This window comes from Danio rerio, chromosome 9 (assembly GCF_052040795.2).
Source record: "Danio rerio strain M-AB ecotype USA chromosome 9, GRCz13ab, whole genome shotgun sequence".
In the NCBI taxonomy this organism is placed as follows: domain Eukaryota; kingdom Metazoa; phylum Chordata; class Actinopteri; order Cypriniformes; family Danionidae; genus Danio; species Danio rerio.
The window spans coordinates 34,931,885-34,958,123 of NC_141029.1; the positions used below are offsets into that span (position 1 = coordinate 34,931,885).

The window sequence follows — 26,239 nt, forward strand, 5'->3', positions numbered from 1 at the left end:
AAAATGACAACAATAAGTATCATGAATGAACTGGAGAGTGGAGTAGCAGAGCTAGTAAAGATATAGGTGTACAATCACTTGCAGGGAGATTTTAAAGATGTGAAGAAGCCGTCCTCATCCCACCAAGTTATTTTTAAAAGTTTTAAACGCTCATCCATTTGGTGTTTGTCTGCTACAAAAGAAAACAATGTAAACACGTGACACCTTGGTGGCGCTTGTGTGACAGGCTGAAGAAGAGGGCTGCCTTATGTAACTTTTTTTCTATCAGCCACCAGTGTGTTATGCTTAGAAGTACACTGAAGCGAGCAGCTGTTTTTTTATTTAGCACATTTACACCCCCGACTACTGCAATGCTGTGTCAGAAGGTTCGAAAGACACAGAGATGTTAGTTGACCAAACAGGTGGGTTTATTGAACAGGTTGTAAATATTGTGATTTTCAATAAATTTGGATTATTGCAGGAATATTAATTATGATGAACACAACATTTCAACATATTAGAGACCAGGACTAAGGGGAAGCATATTCTTTTATGCAGTGCTGGTGACACAAGTGTGGCTCGTAAGTAGTTGTGAGACTGAGATGAGTAAGTGATGTATATACAGTATATGTTGTATATAAAATTCCATACAGTGTCGTGAGAATCAGCCCTAAGTCTTTTTATTTTATTTTTTTTTCCTCTTTTGTTAACATTTTCATTTTTTTATTGTTATTAATTACTGGTTAACAATACATTTTTCACCAACAGCCACTGCTTATAGTTATAATATATCCACCCTTAATTCTTAATACAACATAAGTGTATATTTTGGCACATAAATAAATAAACACCACAACGCACACTATTTGCTTTGCTTTTATTGATCTGAAAAGTGTTACAGAGAAGGTATTCAGAAGATAATCAGGTGATTTTTAATTTAAGAGTAACATTTTTGTAAAGATATCATTGAAAAAAGAAAATGTAGTAAAATCAATGAAACTGTGAAGCAGGATGACTGCATTTGATCTCACAGGTTTGCAGCACACATATAGCCCATTGAGGTTGAACAGGCCTGATCATTCCAGCAACGGTTTACTGTAGGATAGAAAGAAATGATTAAATCATTACAGTGGTAACAGATTAAAACTAAAATTGTATGTTAAACTTAAAATCGTTCTGACAAATGTGGCATTTTATATAATGGTATGAATTTATACCACTGCTGAATAATTGCTGAATCTGAAAAAAGAAAAAAAAACATTTTGCTCTTACCGGTCCACTGCATCTCCATGCAGTTCTCAACATTCTGGTTGTTAGGCTCTGTAGCGCACCAGTTGTTGTAATCAATTGCAGATCCATCAGTCCACAGCCACTGTCCTTCCTAATGTGTGAGGAGCATGATTGTATATAGAGTGGGTCAAATGATCATTATTAGAGTTTTTCCAGTATGTTTAGAGCATTAAAGTCTTACACCTACATTTTCACCATCGTGGCCACCAATCCAGCAGCGTGTGGAGGAACTAGGTATTAGACTCAGCAGAAAATCATGTTCCGCTTTACTATGCACAGAAGCAAGATTGGCTCCAAGACTTTGACAGTTTTTCTGTGAAGATGTTTTGAAATGGTCAACTCAACATTTTTACATTAATGAATAATCCACAAAATTAAGGCATTTCATAAGAGGCTGGGGCTGGTTGATTATTTGCTCAAAATTAGTTTTCTGTATAAATTATTTTCGGGTCTGGGATTTCCTTTAGAAATAATTAAACTATAGCTGTTATATCAAACACATTACCTCTGCTGTGGCCCAGGTAACTGACTGAGAGATGAACCTGTAGCATTTGACTCCAAATTTTGACCATCCATAGGGACATTGACATGTTCCAACTATCACACAGAACATAATAGCTGTTGTTAAATTCAGCTTTTTGACTTTTATTATGTTATGTGGTTTATTTTTAGCTTGATTATGTTCCAAATACTTAGACACTGTCATTAATCATGCAAACATTAGTCAAAATATTATAAATATTCTGCTATTCCTGTTCATAAAGCTGCAGCATGTCAAAGGGTTTGTAGAACATGTTTGAAATAGGAATGGTTTCTACAAATAAATTACTTCCTGCATTCCCCAGGGAGAACATGACGGAAAGAAGCAGAAGATTTCTCAGCATTGCCATGATGAACCTGAAAATGAACAAGATGGAAGAGATAATGTGCGTGTTCACGATCCACACACTGTTGATTCTCAAATTATTTTAAAGATAGCATACAGCAGTACCTTGAGCAGATTATTCAGCAAGTTGCTGTATCAACTCACCTTAGTGTTCAGATGATTGAAGAAGTTGATTGTGAAGTTCCAGAAAGAGTCCTGCTTTTATGCTGTTAAGTGTGTATGAGTCATGAGGATGATGCAGGATGTGACTTGTTTAAATTGTGGATTTATTCAAATTTTATGAGAATGTGGGGTTAAGTAATTATTTATTTTAGTTTAAACATTATTCAAAAGAGACCTTTTCCTTATTAACAAAATATTTGTATGGAAGCATACCAGTAGCATAATTCAATTCAAAATGTAATATGCAAAATGGCAATGCAATATGTTAAATGGCAATGTATTTCTGTATTTGAATTTGCATTTTCCAAGACATATGAGCAATGTTTGGTGCAAAATGAAAATGTAAATTAAATTACATTGTTTGCATTTCTCATTTCAAACACTGTTTTAATTTGTAAATTGTATCCACATTTTAAAGCTTTATAAGTAGCAAAATTAAATTGAAAATGCTATACACAAACTGAATTTGATGTGAATAAAGTACAAGCAGAAACTGTGGCAAAATGATCATTTAAATGTTATTTGTCCTAAATGCATTTACACTCGCGTCTAGGAAATGCAGGATTACATTTTCAGCATAACAGCATGGGATGTGTGTAGCAAAATTAATTTTGAAATGTAATACGCAAAACAATAATGCAATATGTAAAAGGCAGTGTATTTCTGTATTTCAGTTAGCATTTTCCAAGACATATGTGCAATGTTTGCTGCAGAATGAAAATGAAAAAAACATAATGCATTTTCATTTAACACATCGCGACGAATGAAAGCCGATTTGAAATTGAAAATGCATTCTGGCCTGGCCACGCCCACAGACGGCCACCGTTGCTGCAAGGCAGGTTTTAGGTTATGTCGTCACAGCTGCCGCGAGGACTATTTGGGACATTTGGCAGCATAAACATGGCGAAGTCTGTTCCTCAGCGGCTTCGTGAAGCTGCACGAGCCCTCGAGCGTGAACTGGGAAATACTTTAGAAAAGCAATCACCTCCTAGCTCAGTAAACTTGGCTTAAGGTTTGATATTCGCGCGCGCAGTTTTAGGGATCATCTGCAAATTACATCAACATAACCAAAATGCACAGTAACGCAAAGCAGAAAAAATTCAGGAGATTCCAATAAATGGTTAGAGGCCAGACTGATTTAATACAGGTAGCAAAGCTACTATACCTCTAACTATATGGTACATACAATGCAGAAATAGGCAATAGCTCTTGTCATAAGCACACAGTACACATCAGCTAAAGCCCCTTTAGGTTCTGTCGATGTAATTTGCAGATGATCCCTAAAACTGCGTGCGCGAATATCAAACCTTAAGCCAAGTTTACTGAGCTAGGAGGTGATTGCTTTTCTAAAGTATTTCCCAGTTCACGTTTGAGGGCTCGTGCAGCTTCACGAAGCCGCTGAGGAACAGACTTCGCCATGTTTATGCCGCCAAATGTCCCAAATAGTCCTCGCGGCAGCTGTGACGACATAACCTAAAACCTGCCTTGCAGCAACGGTGGCCGTCTGTGGGCGTGGCCAGGCCAGAATGCATTTTCAATTTCAAATCGGCTTTCATTCGTCGCGATGTGTTAAATGAAAATGCATTATGTTTTTTTCATTTTCATTCTGCAGCAAACATTGCACATATGTCTTGGAAAATGCTAACTGAAATACAGAAATACACTGCCTTTTACATATTGCATTATTGTTTTGCGTATTACATTTCAAAATTAATTTTGCTACACACATCCCATGCTGTTATGCTGAAAATGTAATCCTGCATTTCCTAGACGCGAGTGTAAATGCATTTAGGACAAATAACATTTAAATGATCATTTTGCCACAGTTTCTGCTTGTACTTTATTCACATCAAATTCAGTTTGTGTATAGCATTTTCAATTTAATTTTGCTACTTATAAAGCTTTAAAATGTGGATACAATTTACAAATTAAAACAGTGTTTGAAATGAGAAATGCAAACAATGTAATTTAATTTACATTTTCATTTTGCACCAAACATTGCTCATATGTCTTGGAAAATGCAAATTCAAATACAGAAATACATTGCCATTTAACATATTGCATTGCCATTTTGCATATTACATTTTGAATTGAATTATGCTACTCGTATGCTTCCATATATTTGAAGGACAACAGGGAAATAAAGTACATAGATAGAGATGATAATGTATTCCACTTGTATTATTTCAAGAGTTCACACTTTCGATAAAGCTTGACTATGAAAGCAGGTTTAGCATGCTGTCCCAGGAAAGAACCCTGAGCTCAGAGATAGATGAGCTTAAGGTTCCCGCCTGGTCAATGTGTATTAGGAGGGATACGAGATCAGGTAGTTCTTTAGAGCCCTACTGTTTGTTTTTTGCACATACCATAACTAATAAGATGGTTCTACAGGAATTTATTCAGTACGTATGCGTTAAGTCCGGGGTCACCAATCTCGGTCCTGGAAAGCCGGTGTCCCTGCAGGGTTTAGCTCCAACTTGCCTCAACACACCTGCCTGGGTGTTTTAAGTATACCTAGTAAGATCTTGATTAACTTGTTCAGGTGGGTTTGATTAGGGTTGGAGCTAAAATCTGCAGGAAACCGGCCCTCCAGGAACAAGTTTGGTGACCACTGTGTTAAGTGCTTGTGACTGTTGCTACAATTCACTTGTGTCATGTTTTTAGACCGTAGGAGCCACTGGCCACCGTGTTGCCTGATCCTAAAACTGAGGAGAAGGGAAAAGTGAGAGGGGTGGGGGGTTCTAAAACAAAGATCGGGAATGAAGTTTAGGCTGGATATTTATATTAAATTTGGGATAGTGCGATTAGCATTAGTCATATCACATGCTCCCCTTGAAATGAGTTTGTGAACTTCACTGAGCAGATAAATCTTCTTGTGAATAATGCTTAATTACCAATTGTCTTGACAGAATGACCGCGATGTGCGGACGTCTTTCCATTTTGGAATAACTCCTAAAGGGTGTGCGAATAAAGGAGTGTTTCCATCCAACGAGTCAAAGAGAACAAAATCGTCACTTCCTGATTAAACTGGTGCCAAATATCAACAGTAAAGAAGAAGCTGCGTCAATCTTTTCTTTTTTACTTGCGCCTCAGAAGACAATTTTGACACACAATGAACGCATGGGCCGAGATGGGAAGTAAGGAAGTACAAATACTTCGTTACCCCTGCTGAAAAATCCAGCTTAAACCAGCCTAGACTGGTTGGCTGGTTTTAGCTGGTTGACCAGCCTGGTTTTAGAGGGGTTTTGGCCATTTCCAGGCTGGTTTCCAGCCATTTCCAGCCTGGTCTTAGCTGGTCAAGCTGGAAAATGACCAGTCAAATCCAGCTAAAACCAGCTTGACCAGCCTGGTTTAAGCTGGATATAGCTGGTTTTGGCTGGACTCCCAGCATGGCTAGGCTGGTCAAGCTGGTTTTAGCTGGTCATCTCCCAGCCTGACCAGCTAAGACCAGGCTGGAAATGGCTGGAAACCAGCCTGGAAGTGGCCAAAACCCCTCTAAAACCAGCCTGGTCAACCAGCTAAAACCAGCCAACCAGCCTAGGCTGGTTGAAGCTGGATTTTTCAGCAGGGACAGTAAAGGCCTTTACACCACTACTTATTTTTCTGACAACTTTTTACTTTTACTTCTTACATTTTTACGCAAATATATCATATGTGGGCTAGTTTATGAAGATTACTATGAGAAAGGCTAGGATGATGACAATGCAGATGTGATAGAGGGAGTCGGTTATTAACATTACTAATGCTGCCCTCTTTCACGCTAATACGACTACTCGTTCGGATCAGAGGTAAACAAAAGAGACGCATTCCAGTTCAAAAGCATGCCATTTAAATGCTTAAGCCTTCTGTCCATTCGCTATCATACTGCACAGGCTTTTTCTGGTCTTTCATTTTAATACCGCGAAATATAGTGCTTTTTGTAAAGATGTGCATTTAGTACTAAAACTTTCAAATACGGGAGAAGCAGTGGCGCAGTAGGTAGTGCTGTCGCCTCACAGCAAGAAGGTCGCTGGGTTGCTCGTATGAGCCTTGGTTCAGTTGGCGTTTCTTTGTGAAGTTTGCATGTTCTCCCTACGTTCGTGTGGGTTTCCTCCGGGTGCTCCGGTTTCCCCCACAGTCCAAAGACATTTGGTACTGGTGAATTGGATAGTCTAAATTGTCCTTAGTTTATGAAAGTCTGTGTAAATGTATGTGTGTGTGTGGATGTTTCCCAGAGATGGGTTGCGGCTGGAAGGGCATCCGCTGCGTAAAAACTTGCTGGATAAGTTGGCAGTTCATTCCGCTGTGGTGACCCTGGATTAATAAAGGGAGTAAGCCGACAAGAAATGTTTTACACCGTGGATACTCTTCCAGCTGCAACCCAGTACTGGGAAACACCCATACACACACACTTATACACTACTGCCAATTTACCTATTACTCCCCTATACCACATGTCTTTGGACTGTGGTTGAAACGAATACTTTTTCTTTTTTACTTTTTTGAGGCGGTACTTCTTTACTTTTAAATACGAAAGTGTAGTCAGTACTTTTTACCAAAGTTGTTTTAAACATGAGTATCTGTACTTTTACTTAAGCAATGGATGTGTGTATTTTTGCCATCTCTGCGCATGGGGGCGTTTGAAGCCATGAGATGCTGAGAACAGACGCTCTTGGCACGCTCCAGACACTCTGGAGGTCATTTAATAATATAATAATATAACATTAATACTGAAACAATGGGTTTGACTTACCCTGCTTTCTCGAGTATAACAAACCTGCCATTTTGAAACAGAAAACCCAGAGTTTCTCTCATTTCAGGGTTAAAATACTCTGAGTTTTCACTTAACCACCTTTCTGAAACGGGCCCCTGCGGTGAATGCAGTTTTACTCATGGCAGGGATTATTTGGGACATTCTTCATTTATTTCACTAAGTTGTCAAACGTCATCATATCCATTTAGTAAAAGTAACGTTAGTGTTCCATTTTGGACGACACTATATACATATGCAATGCTGTTGAGTATGTAAGTGCATAAGTACATATAGTGCATAAATGCCTAGTGTATAATGTGCCATTTGGGGCGCAGCTGATGTGAACACAAACCAGGCAAGGTGGAGGCATGGGGGGACAAAAAGCAGCTACAGCAGCTAATCTCTTATTTAAAAAAAGCACATATTTTAATTTTACTCAAATTTACATTTGTTTTGCAACTTTTATGTAACACAACATAAAATAGGTTTTTGCAAATAATTGTTAATTATGAAATGTTAAAGGCAAATATTGTAACATTCAACAACAGAAATTAACTATTATCTACAGAAATGATTACTGTATGAAAGATCACCATTAGCATAAATGTAGTTGGTTTTTTTTTATCTTTAATATCTTCTCTTTACCTTTCTCTGGTTTCTTAGAATGCCACTGCATTGAAAAGAGATGATATCTTTTTATATTTACAGTATTATAATTCAGGTGTGTAATATGTTGAAATTTATTATCTATTGACATTGTTGACTGTCAGTGTTGACAGTTTTAGGCGGCATAAGTGGGATAAAATGTATATAACCATTGTGATCTGTAGACCTAGCCTTTTTTACTGTAACATTATTATAAGTTTTATTGTCGATAAGTAGCCAGACAAAGAGTGACATATTTTTTAGTATTTAGTATTTAGTTTTTAAAGTGATTATTTAACATACTCATCAGATTTTCATCAAAACATTTTCTATCAAACAACTGAAGGACAGAAGTTGTGCGTGCACGATCACATTTCACAAATATTGAAAGATAAAAATCAGTAAATGTTGACTTTAACAAGCAATGTTATCTCCATTATCAGTGACTGTCATTGATGCCTTCCAGTATAAAGAGGTTGTTGACTTTTTTGGTCTTGATGGTCTTTATACACCTTATTTGAATATACAGTACAGACCACACCTATAAAGTGAGCTGTTCTTAGAATATTTTTTCAGTGTACTGTATTTTTTTTTACATCAGATTTTTTTAGTTTGAATTATATGTTGTTGATTTTCATTTATGAATCGTTAATAATATCTAAAAGGAATGTTCTCAGAAAAAGGAAAGCTTAGAAATTTATTCTTTTTGAGGTTTAAATGTGCTTATTTGGAGGTGGATGGTCCTATTTGAAAAAAAAAAGGAAAATAATTTTTATATTTCAAGTTAAGTTGAGATTTATTGTCATTCGGCTACACCTGCAACATACAGGGGAATAAAAGGTTGTGTCTTGCAGGACCACAGTGCTACACAGATAATCAAACATAAATATGAACACAACACTGATGTTAGAGCTATTTTAAACCTATACATTACTAACGTACTGGAGCGGTAATCTAACTATATTAACTAATAACTATGCATATACTTAAACTACACTGTAAAAAAATACTAAGTGCTATTTAATTAAATAGATTACAGTATTACACGTTGTTTTTCAAGACTTATTTTAGCTAAAAACTATTTGAATAAATCATGTGAAAATTACTACATTATTTTAGAGTGTTAGAAGATGATTTTAATATTATTAGTGGAAAGAGCTTTTATAATTTAAGCAAACACAAAATTACTCATATTTACAAATAAAAAATACTCATTTATAACATTTAAAATCTAGAATTTATAATGAAATACATCCACAATGAGTTTTTTTGCCAAACATCGGATTATTATATGTTCCACTGATCACAAAATGGTACATACAATTTGTGAAACAAAGCTAATTAAAATTTACAGCATTTTAAGCTCTGAAATAATGTGTTTTATCCATGCCATGGAAACAAATGTTCTGTAATTTTTTACTGTTCGTTCATTCATTCAATTATTTATTTTCTTGTCGGCTTAGTCCCTTTATTAATCCAGGGTCGCCACAGCGGAATGAACCGCCAACTTATCCAGCAAGTTTTTACGCAGCGGATGCCCTTCCAGCTGCAACCCATCTCTGGGAAACATCCACACACACATTCACACACACACTCATACACTACGGACAATTTAGCCTACCCAATTCACCTGTACCGCATGTCTTTGGACTGTGGGGAAACCGGAGCACCCGGAGGAAACGCAGGGAGAACATGCAAACTCCACACAGAAACGCCAACTGAGCCGAGGCTCGAACCAGCGACCTTCTTGCTGTGAGGCGACAGCACTACCTACTACACACTGCTTCGCCTTTTACTCTGTGCACACACAAACTTTCTTTTGTAGGAATAGTCCTACAATAGGCCACAGCCTACTCACTAAAGCTAAGCAGGGCTGATCAGTGCCTGGGTGGGAGACCACATGGGACAACTAGGTTGTTGTAGAAAGTGGTGTTAGTGAGGCCAGCAGGGGGCGATTGAGGTGGATTTTATACTCTTTAAAGTGTGAAGTTAATCTATATATTCAAATTATATGTGTATAATCTGCTTGTAGATTTGCCTACCATTAAAACAATTAAAGTGTTATGTAAGGGGAAAGGGCCTGAGGAAACCACTAAGGGTCACGAGAAGTGGATGAGAAGAGAGCGGGAGAAAGCCTGAGTAAGCAACTAAGGTGTCTCAGGAAATGGATAAGAATAGAGCAACACATGTGTAAATAGAGACGTATAGATGGATAAGATATATAGTTACCAGGTTTGGGTCAGGGGTTAACCTAGGTGGAATTTGTGTGACATATGTAGAAATAAGGGAAAAACTGATGACAGAGGTGGAATTTGGGGTCAAGGGTTAAAGTAGGAGGGATCTTGTGTAACATATGGAGAACAAAGAAAAACACTGGTGTAGAAGACTATTTAAACAGGCTATAATTTGAGTGAGACAGAATTTTTCAGACAGAGATGCTACTGGGGGTCTCCTGAAAGTTCTCCTTTGTTGTCGACAATAAAGTATATTCTTCTGATATTCATAACCTCCAGACTGAGTTTGATTTAGTAAGAGAAGAACCAAGAAAACCACTACACGATCAACTCGCATTATGTGAGTCGTAATGCTCCAGTAAAGTGAAGAGGACACTAATGTCAGTTGACGCCGTCTTTTGGATGAGATGTTAATCCGAGGTCATGACTCTCTGTGGTCATTAAAAATCTCACAGCACTTCTCGCAAAGAGTAGACCCTGGTGTCCTGGCCAAATTCCCCGAATGGGCCCTTACCCATCATGGCCTCCCAGTCATCCCTATCCACTGAATTGGCTCTATCACTGTCTCTCCACTCCACCTATAGCTGGTGTGTGCTGAAAGCACTGGTGCTGTTGTCCTGTGGCTGCTGTCGCATCATCCAAGTGGATGCTGCACACGGGTGGGGGGTGTGGAGTGACCCCCCCCTCATGATTGTGAAGCAATTTGACTGTATGGCCATACACGATAAATGCGCTATATAAATACACATTACTTACTTACTAGTCATATTTTAGACATAATCTGACATAATGTGTGTATTTCATAACATATGAAACCAGTACATTTATAAAAGCTGTATCTTAAAACATTAGCAACACAATAAATCGATGCCCTTTCATCCCCAACCCAACACTGGGAAACACCCATACAATCTTGCATTCACACACATACACTACTGTGGGGGAAAACAGAGTACCCGAAGGAAACGCGAACACGAGGAGAACAACTTCCACACTGAAATGCCAACTGACCCAGCTGGGGTTCGAACCAGCGACCTTGCTGTGAGACGATCATGCTACCCACTCCACTAGTATTTTTGTAAAGTATTATATATAAACACACATAGTTGATTTGTCTAGAGGCCTCATTGTGTTCTCAGTATGCTTTTTAGAAGTTTTACAATCATGCCGAATAGTTTATAAAGTTTGTGGATTGTTTATTATTTTATTGTTTCCAAGTACCACAAAACATGAAACTGAGTTCCAACCAGGGGGATTTCTCTCACTAGAACGTAACTCCTTAGATCACTCAGTTATTCAAACCCAATAAGGTGGCAGCTTATGGAGAGGTGGGGGTGGTTCATGGAGAGGATTCATTTACATCTTTTATTATTAAGTGCAATGATGTGACAAATTTACACTGCAGAATTGTATTTGAATTATTTTTCAGATACTCAGATTATTTTAAGATACTGTGATAGATTTTTACCTTTAAGCAAAACATTTTTCACAACATTTAGAACCCTGCAGATTATGTACAAAGAAAAGAAATGCGCTAGGCAGTTTTACAAGTGTTGGAGTTCATCATCTTCATGGGCATGATAATCATCATTGTAATTATAATGTTTTGACTGCTCTTTAAATAAAAAACACTGGATGTTTTTTGTAAATGTTTATAATTGTTTATCGTAAATCATAATGTACTCGTTTACTTGTTTACTTTAATTGTTTCCTTCTCATCCTTCAATTCTAGTATGGTGGAAATTTTCATTTTGCCTAAAAAAATAGTTTATAACTGTATCAAATGATTAAAAGCAAATATTTATTTAACTTAGTATTGTATTTTTGGGTGTGCTCAATTTCCTAATCAATTTATTTTAACATCTACAAATTAAACAGTCGCAACCTGTAACCCCTTTGTTGCTTATACACACACTTTTCCACTGAAAGCCAGGAACGTAACTGGGCACGGCCCCCCTTCAAAAGCCCACCCCTGCCCCTACCCCATTTACACTTATTATTAAAAAAACATACAATTATTCAATTATTATTCTAAATTTAAAAAAAGGAATTAATCCCAAATGTAACTGGAAAACAATGTAAAGACACAGCTGAATTTTTTTTTTTCTTTATTCTGAAATTTCCACTCTTAATCAATACACTTGCATATAAAGTAAATTCCATCGCAAAGTTTTTACTTTTACACAGCCAATTTTTACCAGGGCATGAAAATTAATCGCTGGGCTAACAATCAGAAAATAATTAACTAAACCAAACTTTGTTTGAAAGTGTCTAAATATATTGTTTATTCCTCCCCCGAAAAATATATGTCCTATTGACAATTTAATGTTTCTAAAGAGAAACTGTGAAAGTGTGGGTGGGACTCTGGCATCTTCAGTTCAGAGTCTGCTGCCTTCCTCCACACATGCTTGGAGTGGCTCTCATGGTGCTGAACAAGTGAGTCATATTTTTTAATCTAAAGTAAAATGCTTGTTTGACTGGACTGGTAAAGTTTTTATTTTAGTGATGTGATTTATTCAAACTAAAGTAATCTGCTTTGGTCTGGGTACAGTTTATTATTCTGTATAACTAGTCTCTACACTCATTAGGAAGGATAGTGTTTGTGGAATGATGCATCTACATTTGACTACACCTACTGGTGTTCTGGTAATATTGGTGTTGTGGAGAACTGTTATTTTATTTTTTTATTGTGTGCGCACGCATGTTTACAATTATCATTATCAATGACTTGTGTTAACAAAATGCAAGCCTATTAATGCTGCCTAACACATTTATAAACCTGCTCTTCACTGTTTTTTAAGGCTTGAAATTTGTTTGCTTATGAAAGCAAAAGTAGAGAATTAACCTTGTATGCCTTTTTTATTGCTTCAGTGAGATTTTCCACTAAGGCTAATATATGATATCTTTTTATATTCATTGATAAAGTACATTTATGGTTATGTTATTTTCATTTTCTAGCTGTAATAGCACAATTTTCCATTGTGTTTTGTCAGTTTAGTCCTGTCTGATCACACAATACCATCACATTCAATTAAGGAATTTATTTTTTAAAAAGCACAAGTCAGAAATCAGATTCTTTCAAGTACAAATTTATAAGAGTGAAATAATTTAGACTGAAACCACAAGAGAAGCACAAGTTTTCATTTTCTAAACCTGAAATATGATTTTAAAAATATGGCTAATTCAGATCATTTATACCAGTGGTCACCAAACTTGTTCCTGGAGGGCCGGTGTCCTGCAGATTTTAGTTTCAACCCTAATCAAACACACCTGAACAAGGCAACCAAAGTCTTACTACTTGAAACATCCAGGCAGGTGTGTTGAGGCAAGTTGGAGCTAAACCCTGCAGGGACACCGGCCCTCCAGGACTGAGATTGGTGACCCCTGATTTATACAGTGAGTAACAGTAAAACACTCTGAGAAGAAAATTGTTATATATTTCTTGCATAATATGTTCAGCAAAGACATTTGTTTTGGTTTTGTGTTCACTTTCAAACTGGAACACGTTGTCTACGGAGCTTTTGCCCATTTATCTGTATGTATGTATGTATATATATATATATATATATATATATATATATATATATATATATATATATATATATATATATATATATATATATATATATATATATATATATATATGGACTATTTCATGTATTAAACTATACTGTATGTATATAATTTATTTATAAGTGTATGTAGTTTACATTTGTTTTGTATGTACCTCTGCATGTGCATATGTTTTATTAATGTATTCATCAGTTTTCATTATGGGTATAAAATTTTAAATAATTTTGGACAACTGAATTGCATTGGAATTGATTGCATTGTGGAATAGGATTTAAAGGAACAAGATAGCAAATCAAAGTTATGTTCTGATGAGTAACTGCTGCTGCCCTAACTTTATTATTCAAATACATTTTATAAGTCTCATACTGGTCTGGTTTTAGTCAAATCATTTTTTGCTAGAACACTAGATGTCGCTGGTTACCAGTTTGAAGGATAGTGAGTTGATGTTGATGACTATCAGCTTGATAAACATCAGTTGATGTTGATGACAGCTTCATTTTTAATGATTTTGTGCTGTGCCTGTTTTCATCTCAGTAAAATTGATACAAGTTATTTAAAAAAAAAACTGTATTTCACAAATTCAAATCTGACACTGAACTTTCTGAAGGGATTAGCCAGTCAAGTTAGTAGCATTTTCATCCTCTCGCTGGTAACAATAGTTTTGGAAAAATTACTTTCAAATGCACTAACGTTTAGTGAGTTTAATGTTTAGTGAGTATATGTTTAACACTAAATTTATTGATAGAAGACGGAAATCGAAGCAGCACATGGAATGCCCATTATGCCCTTGAACCATGGGAAATGAGCGGCAGATGCAAGAGGGGTGAGTAGGCTAATGTGTTTTTCTTATCTAGCTTAATTGTTTATGGTCTCCTTTAGATATTAAATTACCAAATAGACTTTTTGAGAGTATACTTGCCGTATCATTTCCACAAAGGGGTCAGACAGTAGAACAACATCCAAAACGACAACAAAGTTAGCATAATGAATGAACTGAAGAGTGGAGTAGCAGAGCTAGTACAGATATTGTAGATGACCTTTAAATTGTTCAATCACGGACACTTCTGTCTCCATCCAGTAGAGGGTGCTGTTGTCTTAAAACAGGCGGTAGTGTGCATATTAAAGTTTTTGGTGAAGGTTTAGAGCTACAATAGGAAAGAACTTTGGAGTGCTCTCTGTTAAAACGATCGTAAAGGCAGTCAAAAAGGTTTTTCTCACATTTAGCACCTGGCTGATGAAGGGCACAAGGTATTGTTTATATGTTAATCAGTGAAATTTAAAAAGACTGTTTATCTTGAAAGTTTATAGTTTGTTTACAGTCTTTTGGTTAGCATTTAACATTAATTGTTGTTAGCACATATATAAGGATTTTGAGTATCAGTGTTATCAATATTATTTGTTAGTTTTGTACAAAAGGCATGTCATTTATTTTTATTACTATTTACTTATAATTTGCACTACAAATGAGACATTAACAGCCATTAAGGTCTTTATTTTGGTCATTTTATGTGTTTTAGATTTCTAAAAATAACATCACCAATTGAGCTAAAATTAATTAATTGTTAAAGCTGTTTTTATTGCAGTCTAATAGGACACTGTTGTAATTTATAAGGTCATAAATGCTTTATCTGCATTAAATATTGCCATTGTTAGTGTTATAGCATTTCAAATTATTTATACTTATCACTATACAGTTAATTACATTTATATTTTATGCCTGTACAGTGAATTTGAGACTGTAAATGTGTATTTATCAGTTTATTGGCTAGTTATGAGCATTTGCAATATCAAGGATATGTGTAATGAATATTATTTGTTTCTTTGTTTCTTTTGTTCAGCTCTTACGATGATTTATTTTGAAGATTAAAAACTTTATAAACATCAGTCCCTGAGAGTAAAGTGCATCTGTTCAGCTGGGAATGCTACAGATATAGGTGTACGATCACTTGCAGGGAGATTTTTAAGACGTGAAGAAGCCGAACTCATAAAACCACGTTTTTTTTTTTTTTTATCTAAGTTTTAAACACTGATCTATTTGGTGTCTGTCCGCTACAAAATAAAACAATGTAAACGTGGCACACCTTGGTGGCGCTTGTGTGACAGGCTGAAGAAGAGGGTTGCCTTGTGAAACTTTTTTCTATAAGCTACCACACTGAAGCGTGCAGCTGTTTTTATTTTTTAATTTTTTATTTTTTTTTAAAGATAAGGTGAAGCTGCAGGCCCGGAGACCCAACTGCACGCTCAGACTTTTTTTTTTTATTTTTTTTTTTATTGTATTTTCTGAACATTTCAAGTCAAATGCATAACAATTCTTACAATATTACTTATTTTAGCATAACATTAGACAAAATACCAAAAAGCAAAAGGAAGGAAAGAAAGAAAAATAAAACAAATAAAGAAAAGGAGCGGGTATACATAACATTACCATAAAGAAGAGGAGTTTAGCTGTTTAAGTATATTCACAGTCCTGGTCGCTTTACAAGTTGAAAGTTCTTTAAGAGTCTCAAAATAATTTTTTTAATCAGCCTTGAAATGAAAGATGTTAGGCTTCTTCTCCGACCATTTACATTTGTGCATATGAAACTTGCCCAATGATATCAACAGATTAAACATAAACAGGAGATTCTTATCTATATCTTTTTTATCTATAAAAATATGACATCTCTTTTCTTAATAATATTTTTATGACCACTGAGTATATTAAATAGACATTCAACATCAAACCAGAAATATTTAACATACATACAATCAAAAAACAAATGCATCACAGTCTCAACCTCCATTCCACGAAAAACACACGATTCAGAAAGATCAACTTTATACCTCTTAAGAAACTGGTTAGTTGGATATATTTTGTGTATAATTTTAAAGTATATTTCACTGACTTTATTAGTAACACAATATTTGTTGTTATAGGTCCAAATCAAATTCCAATTAATATTCTCAAATTGGTTATTCCAAAAGTACTTGTGTCTAAAAATTGCAGGATAATGAATCAAACTTAAATGTATTATTACATTTTATATCTTTGATATCAATACTATCTAATAAAATCTCATTTTTAACTGTTAGCTTATCTAGTACACTGTAACCCTGCAAAAGCCTTGCCAGGCCTGCTGGTATTGCATCAATTACAATACTATCTCGTGGAGGCACTGGAAAACTAAACTTCTCTAAAAATTCTGTATAAGTCAGTAAATATCCTTTATCATTTGATAACTGTGAGACCAATAGAATATCTTTTTTAACCCAATTATCAAAGAAAATTGATTTGTTTTTATATCTGACAGTTTTTATTATTCCAGACTCTACGCTCAGACTTGCACGCACTGACCTGCACTTCCAGACCTATTGTTTTCTCAGACAGTGCTACCTGCTGTTGGGTTGGCTGAAGCGGCAGGTACGGAGACCCAACTGCACGCTCAGACAAGCTTCTTTTTTTTTTTTTAATTAAAAAATGCAAATATACAACCACACTCAGCAGATCGATATAAGAGACATACAAAGGAGAAAAATACAAATTACATTAGCTGCAGAAAAAGAAAAAAAAGAGATTAACAAAACAAAGGAAGGGGTGAATAAATTATAATTGTATAAAAGTGTATGAAATTTAATTAAGAGCATTGGGAAAGCGTTCTACCTCAAATCAGAGTCCGTACACAGCAGTTCTTCATATAGGACCAGGAATCTGGCACATTTTTTGTTTTTACATATACGGAAAGATTTGAGCTGTGAGTCAACTTCAATCAGAAAATGTCGAAAAGTAGGGACTGAAGCCATGCGTTTTTGCTTATGTATAAAAAAAAATTCCAAACAAGATAAAAAAGTTGAAAATAAATTCTTTAGATTTATGTGAAGATTCTGAGTAATAACAAATAATTTCTTTTAAACTAAAAGATTGTGCAAAAGTAGGAGGGGTGTTTAAATATCGATAGAGGTCAAACCAAAATTTCTGAACAAATTCACATGTACAAAATAAATGTATTAAAGTTTCATCATCCTTACCACAAAATGTACAACTACTTGGAATATCAACATATTTGGAAACAAATGAGTTAGCCGGATATATTTTTAAAGTGAATTTCTTTAGTTTTATTAGGAAGGAAGTATTTATGAAGCAACAACCAAGCTTTTCTCCAATCTATATTATTAATTAATGCAGCCCAATGAAATTTGCCTTGCGGAACAATACGATTTCTTTCCTGAAGAATTAATTGAATATGCTTATTATTGCATTTCTTATCTTAAAAGTCAATGCCTTTCAGTACTAATGCTGATTCTTTCATATTTTTTGTATTGTATTGTATATGACTTTTGACCAGATGCATTCATCCTGTAGGTATAGCTTTAAGAACAGTATTATATTCTCTAAAGGGAATAGGAAAGTCATGAACAGTCATAAAACGCACGCTCAGACAAGCACTTTCTAGCAAGTAGCAACATCTGACACACCAGTAAGGTTATTGATTATTATGGCATAAATCAATGTGAAAATATTACACTAACAAACAATTATTTCAGTGTTTCATTTGATCAAAATTAGTGCCAAAAGATAGCATTATTTTATAATTTTACAGCTTTTATTTTTGGTGTCATTTAACATTCTGGGACAATTTTCTTGCAAAGTTTTCTGGCAAAATAAAAAAACATTAAAGTGAAAAATGTTAAAATAAAATGTATAATATGGCAGTTATTATTTGAAAGATATTTTAGTGCTATGTAGGTCTACACAGTTATTACTGTATTGTCTATCTGAAAGTGCTTTCAAAGACAATAACAGTAACACAATGACAGTTTATTAATTATTAATAAGTTCTGTAATGATTACAAATAAGTTTTTTTAGAAATAAAAATATCAGTTAATCTGCATAAAATTTACAATATGAGCTCTCTTAGGTTAAAGCCATAATAATTTGCTTGTGATGTGTATTTTTCCCAGATTGGTATTACAGTTCAAAAAGGGTGTCTGGTCTCTGCCAACACTAACAGTGCACCAAATGCTGCAGATATTTCCATAGTTTTTTTGCTCGAGAAATGAAAAATCTCCCAAACAAGAATGTAAAGCATTTATTTTATTTGATGTCATTTTCTACATAAAAACATTATCATTAATCTAATTATTATTTTTCATGATTTTTCTCTGCATTGTTTACAGCTTGATTCGTAGGACCTCAGGAAAAAGTATACAGAAATACAGTTTGTTGTGAGAAAATTACCCAAAGTACTATAATTTATAAAACAAAAAATGTCTGAAAATGTTGAAGTAACTAAACAATATCTATTTACAAATACAATTACTAAAAATACAACAGAATTAATGCATTAAATCAAAATCTAGTATGTTTAATATTTCATATAATAATGTATTTAATCATAGCGTAATATTTTATAGTAAAAAAAGTAGTTTAAATTACAATTTAAAAGCAGCTGAATTCAGGTTAGTCGATCTTTTAAACAGCAGGTGACAATGTGAAGGTCTGGAAGTGCTGGTCAAGCCGTCTGACCGTGCGGTTTGGTCTTCGGGCCTGCAGCTTTAAAATGTCTTTTTTTAGCACATTTACACCCTCGACTACTGCAGTGCGGAGTGTCAGAAGGTTTGACTAAACAGGTGAGTTTATTGAACAGGTTGTAAATATTAAGTTTCAATAAATTTGGATTATTGCAGGAATTTTAGTTATGATAAACACAACATTTGTTTTAGCACAGGAAGCTTATGTATGATAGAAGAAAACTCAAAGCAGTGGTAATGAGCAGGTTTCAGGAACTGGTGAAGGCCAGTAAAGGCAGGTGAAACATGAGGGAGACTCAAAGGAAAATTTCATATTATCCCTGGAGCACAGGTCTGAGTTTGAGTCATTTCAACATATAAGAGACCAGGACTAAGGGGAAGCATATTCTTTTATGCAGTGCTGGTGATACAAGTGTGGCTCGTAAGTAGTCGTGAGACTGAGATCAGTAAGTGATGATAGAGTCTGATGTATATAAAGTAAATAGTTGTAAATAAAATTCCATACAGTGTCGTGAGAATCAGCCCTAAGAGTCATTTTATTTTTCCCTTTTGTTAACTTTTTCATTTTTTTATTATTATTCATTATTGCTTAACAAAACATTTTTCACCAGCAGCCACTGCTTATAGTTATAATATATCCACCCTTATTTCTTAATACAACATAAGTGTATATTTTGCCACATAAATAATTAAACACCACAACGCACACTATTTGCTTTGCTTTTATTGATCTGAAAAGTGTTACAGAGAAGGTATTGAGAAGATATTCAGGTGATTTTTAATTTCAGAGAAACATTTTTGTAAAGAGATCATTGAAAAAAGAAAATGTAGTAAAATCAATGTAACTGTGAAGCAGGATGACTGCATTTGATCTCACAGGTTTGCAGCACACATATAGCCCATTGAGGTTGAACAGGCCTGATCGTTCCAGCAGCGGTTTACTGTAGGGTAGAAAGAAATGATTAAATCATTACAGTGGTAACAGATAAAAACTAACATTGTATGTTAAACTTAAAATCGTTCTGACAAATGTGGCATTTTATATAATGGTATGAATTTATACCACTGCTGAATAATTGCTGAAACTGAAAAAAAGAAAAAATAAATAAATAAAAAAAACATTTTGCTCTTACCGGTCCACTGCATCTCCATGCAGTTCTCAACATTCTGGTTGTTAGGCTCTGTAGCGCACCAGTTGTTGTAATCAATCACAGATCCATCAGTCCACAGCCACCTTCCTTCCTAATGTGTGAGGAGCATGATTGTATATAGAGTGGGTCAAATGATCATTATTAGAGTTTTTCCAGTATGTTTAGAGCATGAAAGTTTTAGACCTACATTTTCACCATCGTGGCCACCAATCCAGCAGCGTGTGGAGGAACTAGGTATCAGACTCAGTAGAAAATCATTTTCCGCTTTACTATGCACAGAAGCAAGATTGGCTCCAAGACTTTGACAGTTTTTCTGTGAAGATGTTTTGAAATGGTCAACTCAACATTTTTACATTAATGAATAATCCACAAAATTAAGGCATTTCATAAGAGGCTGGGGCTGGTTGATTATTTGCTCAAAATTAGTTTTCTGTATAAATTATTTTCGGGTCTGGGATTTCCTTTAGAAATAATTAAACTATAGCTGTTATATCAAACACATTACCTCTGCTGTGGCCCAGGTAACTGACTGAGAGATGAACCTGTAGCATTTGACTCCAAATTTTGACCATCCATAGGGACATTGACATGTTCCAACTATCACACAGAACATAATAGCTGTTGTTAAATTCAGCTTTTTGACTTTTATTATGTTATGTGGTTTATTTTTAGCTTGATTATGTTGCAAAAACCTTGACACTGTCATTAATCATGCAAACATTAGTCAAAATATTATAAATATTCTGCTATTCCTGTTCATAAAGCTGCAGCATGTCAAAGGGTTTGTAGAACATGTTTGAAATAGGAATGGTTTCTACAAATAAATTACTTCCTGCATTCCCCAGGGAGAACATGACGGAAAGAAGCAGAAGATTTCTCAGCATTGCCATGATGAACCTGAAAATGAATAAGATGGAAGAGATAATGTGCGTGTTCACGATCCACACACTGTTGATTCTCAAATTATTTTAAAGATAGCATACAGCAGTACCTTGAGCAGATTATTCAGCAAGTTGCTGTATCAACTCACCTTAGTGTTCAGATGATTGAAGAGTTAGTGAAGTTCCAGAAAGAGTCCTGCTTTTATGCTGTTACGTGTGTATGAGTCATGAGGATGATGCAGGATGTGACTTGTTAAATTGTGGATTTATTCAAATTTTTATGAGAATGTGGGGTTAAGTATATATTTATTTTAGTTTAAACTATTTAGCTAGTTTAAATATGATTCAAAAGAGACATTTTTTCTTATTAACAAAATATTTGAAGGACAACAAGGAAATAAAGTACATGCATAAAGATGATAATGTATTCCACGTGTATTATTTCAAGAGTTCACACTTTCGATAAAGCCTGACTATGAAAGCAGGTTAGGCATGCTGTCCCGGAAGAAAACCCTGAGCTTGGAGATTAGCTTAAGGTTCCCGCCTGGTCAATGTGTATTAGAAGGGATACGAGATCAGGTAGTTCTTGAGAGCCCTGTTCGCTTTTTGCCTATACCTTAATTAATAGGATGGTTCTACAGGAATTAATTCAGTATGTTGTTGGACTTCAAAGGGTCCAGTGCATGTTCAAAAATGGGTTCGGAGTCAATCTGTCAAAATTATAAGTTTTATTTGCTCAAGCAGGAAAGAAACCAAAAGCAATACACTGCGCAGGAGAGGTTCAACTCTGAACTCTCTTTCAGAGACACATCCTTTTTATACCACAGTTGTTTGTCTTCCGTGCATCTTCACTTGGTTTAACCTTTTAAGGCAAAGGTCCCCTCTTAGCACACATGGCTCATACATCCTGTCATTCTTAGAACTCTTTGCCCTTTCTATGCACCCTTGCGACACTTCTCTATTTTGTGCATACGATTTCCAGCACTTAGCAGTTTGCAACACTTCTGACAGTTTCACAATAATTAACACTTTCTAGGTTAATTGTTAAAGCATGAAAAACATGTAAAAATTTTATTTCAACTGAAAAACACCACAATGTATACGTTAAGTGCTTGTGACTGTTGCTACAATTCACTTGTGTCACATGCTTTTAGACTGTAGGAGGAAACCGGATTACGCTGGGAAAACTCACGCGAACATGGGAAGAACATGTAAACTCCACACAGACAGTGCTGAGTCCTGGCTCAGCTAGGACTTGAACCAGTGGCCATCTTGCTGTGAGGCCGCAGTGCTAGCCTCTAAGCCACCGTGTTGCCTGATCCTAAAACTGAGGAGAAGGGAAGGATGGGGGGATTTCTAAAAAAAAAGATCCGAAATAATGTTTAGGCTGGATATTTAAATTAAATTTGGGATAATCCGATTAGCTAGCTAATGATTAGCGATAGGGACCAGCTGTAGTCAATCACATCACATGCTCCTCTTGAAATTAGTTTATGAAACTTCATGTAGCAGATAAATCTTCTTGTTAATAACCAATTTTTTTTGCTGTTGTTGTCGTTGTAATACCGTTCATATTATTGTTTGACATGTTACCAGGTCACAGGCACGTGCACACATTGGGCTCAACCTGTGCAGTGCACATGCCCTTTTTAGTCTTGAATAGAAAGTGCCCTTCCAAAGTGATCTGAAGTGCCCTAGCGACAACAACGCCACCCCCCCACCCACCCCCCCACAAATTCTATGAGTCACTAAGAGGTTTTTTTTTTTTTTTACTTATGCTTTAATGCTTAAAGGTGTTTTATTTAAGGTAATAAAAAATACATTATGATTACTTGCGGTTGGGTCACGGGTGAATGAGTTTAACAATTGTTGATTTTTCCTTGGTATTTTTCAAGCACAATTGTTAAAGCAGAAATAACTATGCAGCGGCTGTAAGGCGCTTTATATGAAAGCCACAAGACTAGTATCTTTAATATAAAACATCATGTACAGTATGTGCTAAATCGAAAGGCCGGTCAAGTCAAAGTCAGACAAGCACTAAGTTCTTACGTTCATCAGGACCGCAAAAAATACCACTGGAAATTAAGTCTAAAGTCTCATGGATGCATGTGTCGACCTGTGCTGCCTTGATATTCAGTACGACCCTTCCATGTTGTCTCTGGCAAGGGATGCGCAGATTAGCCCAATAAATTTTTTGTTTGCTTAAAACAAGGAACTAGAATTATAAAAGTAACGATCGGGTGCGGATATAAATATTAGCTAAAATTATGTGTTAGCAGGTTGCGGGTGGATGATTCGTATGAAGCCGCAGATTCGGGTGACATTTCAGCTGATCCACACATCTCCACTTTACTTGCTGGAACATCCTTCTTTGTTTTGGTTCCTTTAACCCGCCAATGCCAGTTTAGCCAATCATATTTCAGTACCCCGGGTTGCTTTGGTAGTGTTTTCAGTCAGGAAGGCTCTCAAAATTTGCATTCGGGACCGAAATGTGACCACCGGTGTGGACCGTAACAGCCTCCCAAATGAGATGCAGATTCAGAGTTCCACATGAGGTGGTTAATAATTCACAAATAATATAAATATTACTAATGTAAACATTGGGTGAGCAGGTTACATTGTAACCTTGTGTCATAACAACATGCTATGTGATGAGACTTGCAGTGTTAAGCAATTTGGCTGTTTGCATTAGAGAAACACAACATAAATTTAAATACAGCCATTCAGAGGCACAGATTATATGTGCACTTACTGTACTCCAATGAAATGGTAAGGTTTATAATCTAATTAATACATGTTAAACCTCTAGGTACATTACACATTTGTACTTTAAGGATTCATATTGGTATCTAAAAAGTACATATTAGTACCTAGACATTTTAAGAGGAACACTTAAGGTACTTTTTATGGACTAATAACATGGTTTTTGCTACATTCATTCTTCCATGGCGGGGCGACATTAAAATTCATCCGCCATGGCTACATTACAGCTTCTCATTCACAACATTCGGTCGTTTTTTAAATAGCGGGTTTTAATCGCACCAAAAATGCAAGTGAATTATTACAGCCCAAACTTTTCTTTAACCGTAGTAGTGCTGTGCATTCTTTGTTAAACCCTTTAAGGTGACGTGCTGAAAGACTGACTGACTGAAAGCTGCTTGATGAGTTAGGCTAGCAAACACGGCATATCGTTCCGTTATGATGAACACAGTTTCCATAATTATACCTTAGATAAAGTCTGTGGTTCTACATACATTGGCTTTATGTCAGAGTTTATAGCCGTTTCACTTTACTTCAGGACGCAATAATGCCGCTCTGAAAGTCTACTGGAGACATTCATAAATATTCCTAGCAAATCTATAAATGTTGGAGACATACTCGCTACATAAACGCACTAAATCACACTTCAACAGCGTTTATTTGAGGGCACGCAAGAAGTTTTGTGCACGAACAGAGGAAATTGGCGCTAGAGCAGAGATTGACATGCTCGTGTGCTATTACATGAATGTGATCTCGATTTAATACTGCGCCCACGATATTTGTCAATAAAATAACGTCACATATAGTGGTAGATCTGAGTAAAATGCCCAACAGAGTCTGCCGCCACAGCTGAAAAAAAAACCTAGAGGAAACACTGAATATGCACCTTCAGAAGGTACCACCCCATTGACAGCTTGCGTACCTTTATTTCTGAGAGTGTTGTATGGCAATGAATGTCATGTGAAATGGCATTCAAACTCACATTATTAGCATTTAACACTGAATAAAGCACATGAGGTGTACCTGAGGTGATTGTTGTCAGTTTATACTGTTGTTCAGATGCAAGAAATAGAAGTCGTTTCTAAAATATATATCTCAGACAGTGTTGGGCAAGCGACTTGAAAAATGTAGTGAGCTAAGCTGTTAGCTACTTTACTTAAAATGTAGCTTAACTATAAAAGCTACTCTCTTGGAAATTAGGGTTGGGCGGTGTCAACCAATTTGGCATCGTACGGTGTCTAATGTGAAACATCGTGATGGACTATGGCATTATCAGCATGTGAAAAGCGGGGGGTGGGGGTTGAAGACGGCGTTTGACAGAGTGCGCGCAATGTGTCTGAAGAGCGAGGAGGGATCTGGGGGTGAGAAGGGTGCGCATTTTATTTTCCGGGAATTTCCGGGAGATTTTTGATATGAGGTCTGATGCAACAAAAGTGTAGAAATGAGTAATATTGTCTAATAATAATATACATATAACATCAGAAAAAAATACCTGCTGTATGGCACCCATTTTCTATCAAAACCGGTGTCCCTGCAGGATTTAACTCCAACTTGCCTCACACACCTGCCTGGGTGTTTCAACTATACCTAGTAAGACCTTGATTAGCTTGTTCAGGTGTGTTTGATTAGGGTTAAAGCTAAAATCTCCAGGGCCCGGTTTTTCAAAAGTAATCCACTAGGATTTTACATAAGGGATTGGATCAAATCTTGAAAATGGGTTTTTCAAAAGAAAAAACGGATTACATAATCGGATTAGATTACGTAATCCAATCTTGGTTTTGATCCGGATCAAACCTTTAGTTTGGGTTTTTCAGACCTTTTTTGTAGGATTTGGATCACTTTGATCCAAAAAACCTGGATTAAACTGATCCCATCAGAAGGATGGATTTAGCGTGGATTTCATGCCCAAAATGTAATGAAAACTTTAAAAAAGTAATTAAATAAAACTAGATTTGGATCATGCAGTATCTTACGAGATATACTGTTTATTCATAAGGTTTTAATTTTATTTGTTCATCTATCAGGCTATAGTGATTATAGGCTTTAACGTATTTAGCCTTTCAGTATAGGCCTACAGCAAAATAGAAAGAAATTTCCCGAAAAATTTACCAAAAACAAAACATTTTATTCTGTTAGTAATTGATATATATATATATATATATATATATATATATATATATATATATATATATATATATATATATATATATATATATATATATATATATATATATATATATATATATATTCATCACAATGGAAAATATTTTTGTGTTTAGAATATTTATTAGTGATGCATGCAATGATTACAGAATAACAAAAAAAAAATGCAAAATGCAAAGAATGGCAATGCCTGATTTTTTAAATTACTTTCAACAATTGCAAAAAGAGACAGAAGGTCAGCTTTATCTGGCAAAGGATCAACTGACTCTGACCA

At 35.5% G+C, this 26,239-nt stretch overlaps 2 protein-coding genes and 1 long non-coding RNA gene across 7 annotated transcripts in view; 1 reads left to right on the plus strand and 2 right to left on the minus strand.

The window, feature by feature from the left end:
• Positions 1-26,239, plus strand: part of LOC147835338 (uncharacterized) — a 38,776-nt gene that overhangs the window by 2,799 nt on the left and 9,738 nt on the right. The window contains exons 3-5 of one of the 3 annotated variants that reach the window (XR_015499655.1): positions 12,266-12,364; positions 14,247-14,324; positions 16,807-16,902. The exons of 1 other annotated variant lie outside the window; for it this stretch is intronic. This is a non-coding gene — a long non-coding RNA (uncharacterized LOC147835338). Of the gene's footprint in view, positions 1-12,265; positions 12,365-14,246; positions 14,325-16,806; positions 16,903-19,288; positions 19,432-26,239 lie in introns of those variants that run through there. One more of the 3 variants, XR_015499657.1, reaches the window with a different exon arrangement.
• LOC141376157 (ladderlectin-like) lies at positions 840-3,809 on the minus strand. Of its 2 annotated transcripts, none has more exons than XM_087268120.1 (6): positions 2,300-3,809; positions 2,099-2,166; positions 1,775-1,866; positions 1,457-1,582; positions 1,252-1,360; positions 840-1,074 (listed from the first exon to the last, which is right to left on the minus strand). In XM_087268120.1, the coding sequence occupies exons 2-6, from the start codon at positions 2,157-2,159 to the stop codon at positions 1,007-1,009; spliced, it is 456 nt and encodes a 151-aa protein (XP_087124246.1). In that variant the 5' UTR covers positions 2,160-2,166; positions 2,300-3,809; the 3' UTR covers positions 840-1,006. The 2 variants fall into 2 exon arrangements, with proteins under 2 accessions (XP_087124246.1, XP_087124247.1); XM_087268121.1 differs by having other exon boundaries at positions 2,261-2,321.
• zgc:172053 lies at positions 19,719-21,250 on the minus strand. Of its 2 annotated transcripts, none has more exons than XM_087265732.1 (6): positions 21,153-21,250; positions 20,991-21,058; positions 20,667-20,758; positions 20,349-20,474; positions 20,144-20,252; positions 19,719-19,951 (listed from the first exon to the last, which is right to left on the minus strand). In XM_087265732.1, the coding sequence occupies exons 2-6, from the start codon at positions 21,049-21,051 to the stop codon at positions 19,884-19,886; spliced, it is 456 nt and encodes a 151-aa protein (XP_087121858.1). In that variant the 5' UTR covers positions 21,052-21,058; positions 21,153-21,250; the 3' UTR covers positions 19,719-19,883. The 2 variants fall into 2 exon arrangements, with proteins under 2 accessions (XP_087121858.1, NP_001104712.1); NM_001111242.1 differs by having other exon boundaries at positions 21,192-21,203.

Bases quoted from the DNA above. Each gene is read 5' to 3' on its own strand.
- zgc:172053 (XM_087265732.1), bottom strand. From the start codon at position 21,051: ATGGCAATGCTGAGAAATCTTCTGCTTCTTTCCGTCATGTTCTCCCTG. The intron at 20,475-20,666 runs GTAATGTGTTTG...ACATCTTCACAG, and splicing joins TTACCTGGGCCACAGCAGAG to AAAAACTGTCAAAGTCTTGG. The intron at 20,253-20,348 runs GTAGGTCTAAAA...CTCACACATTAG, and splicing joins GTGGCCACGATGGTGAAAAT to GAAGGAAGGTGGCTGTGGAC.
- LOC141376157 (XM_087268120.1), bottom strand. From the start codon at position 2,159: ATGGCAATGCTGAGAAATCTTCTGCTTCTTTCCGTCATGTTCTCCCTG. The intron at 1,583-1,774 runs GTAATGTGTTTG...ACATCTTCACAG, and splicing joins TTACCTGGGCCACAGCAGAG to AAAAACTGTCAAAGTCTTGG. The intron at 1,361-1,456 runs GTAGGTGTAAGA...CTCACACATTAG, and splicing joins GTGGCCACGATGGTGAAAAT to GAAGGACAGTGGCTGTGGAC.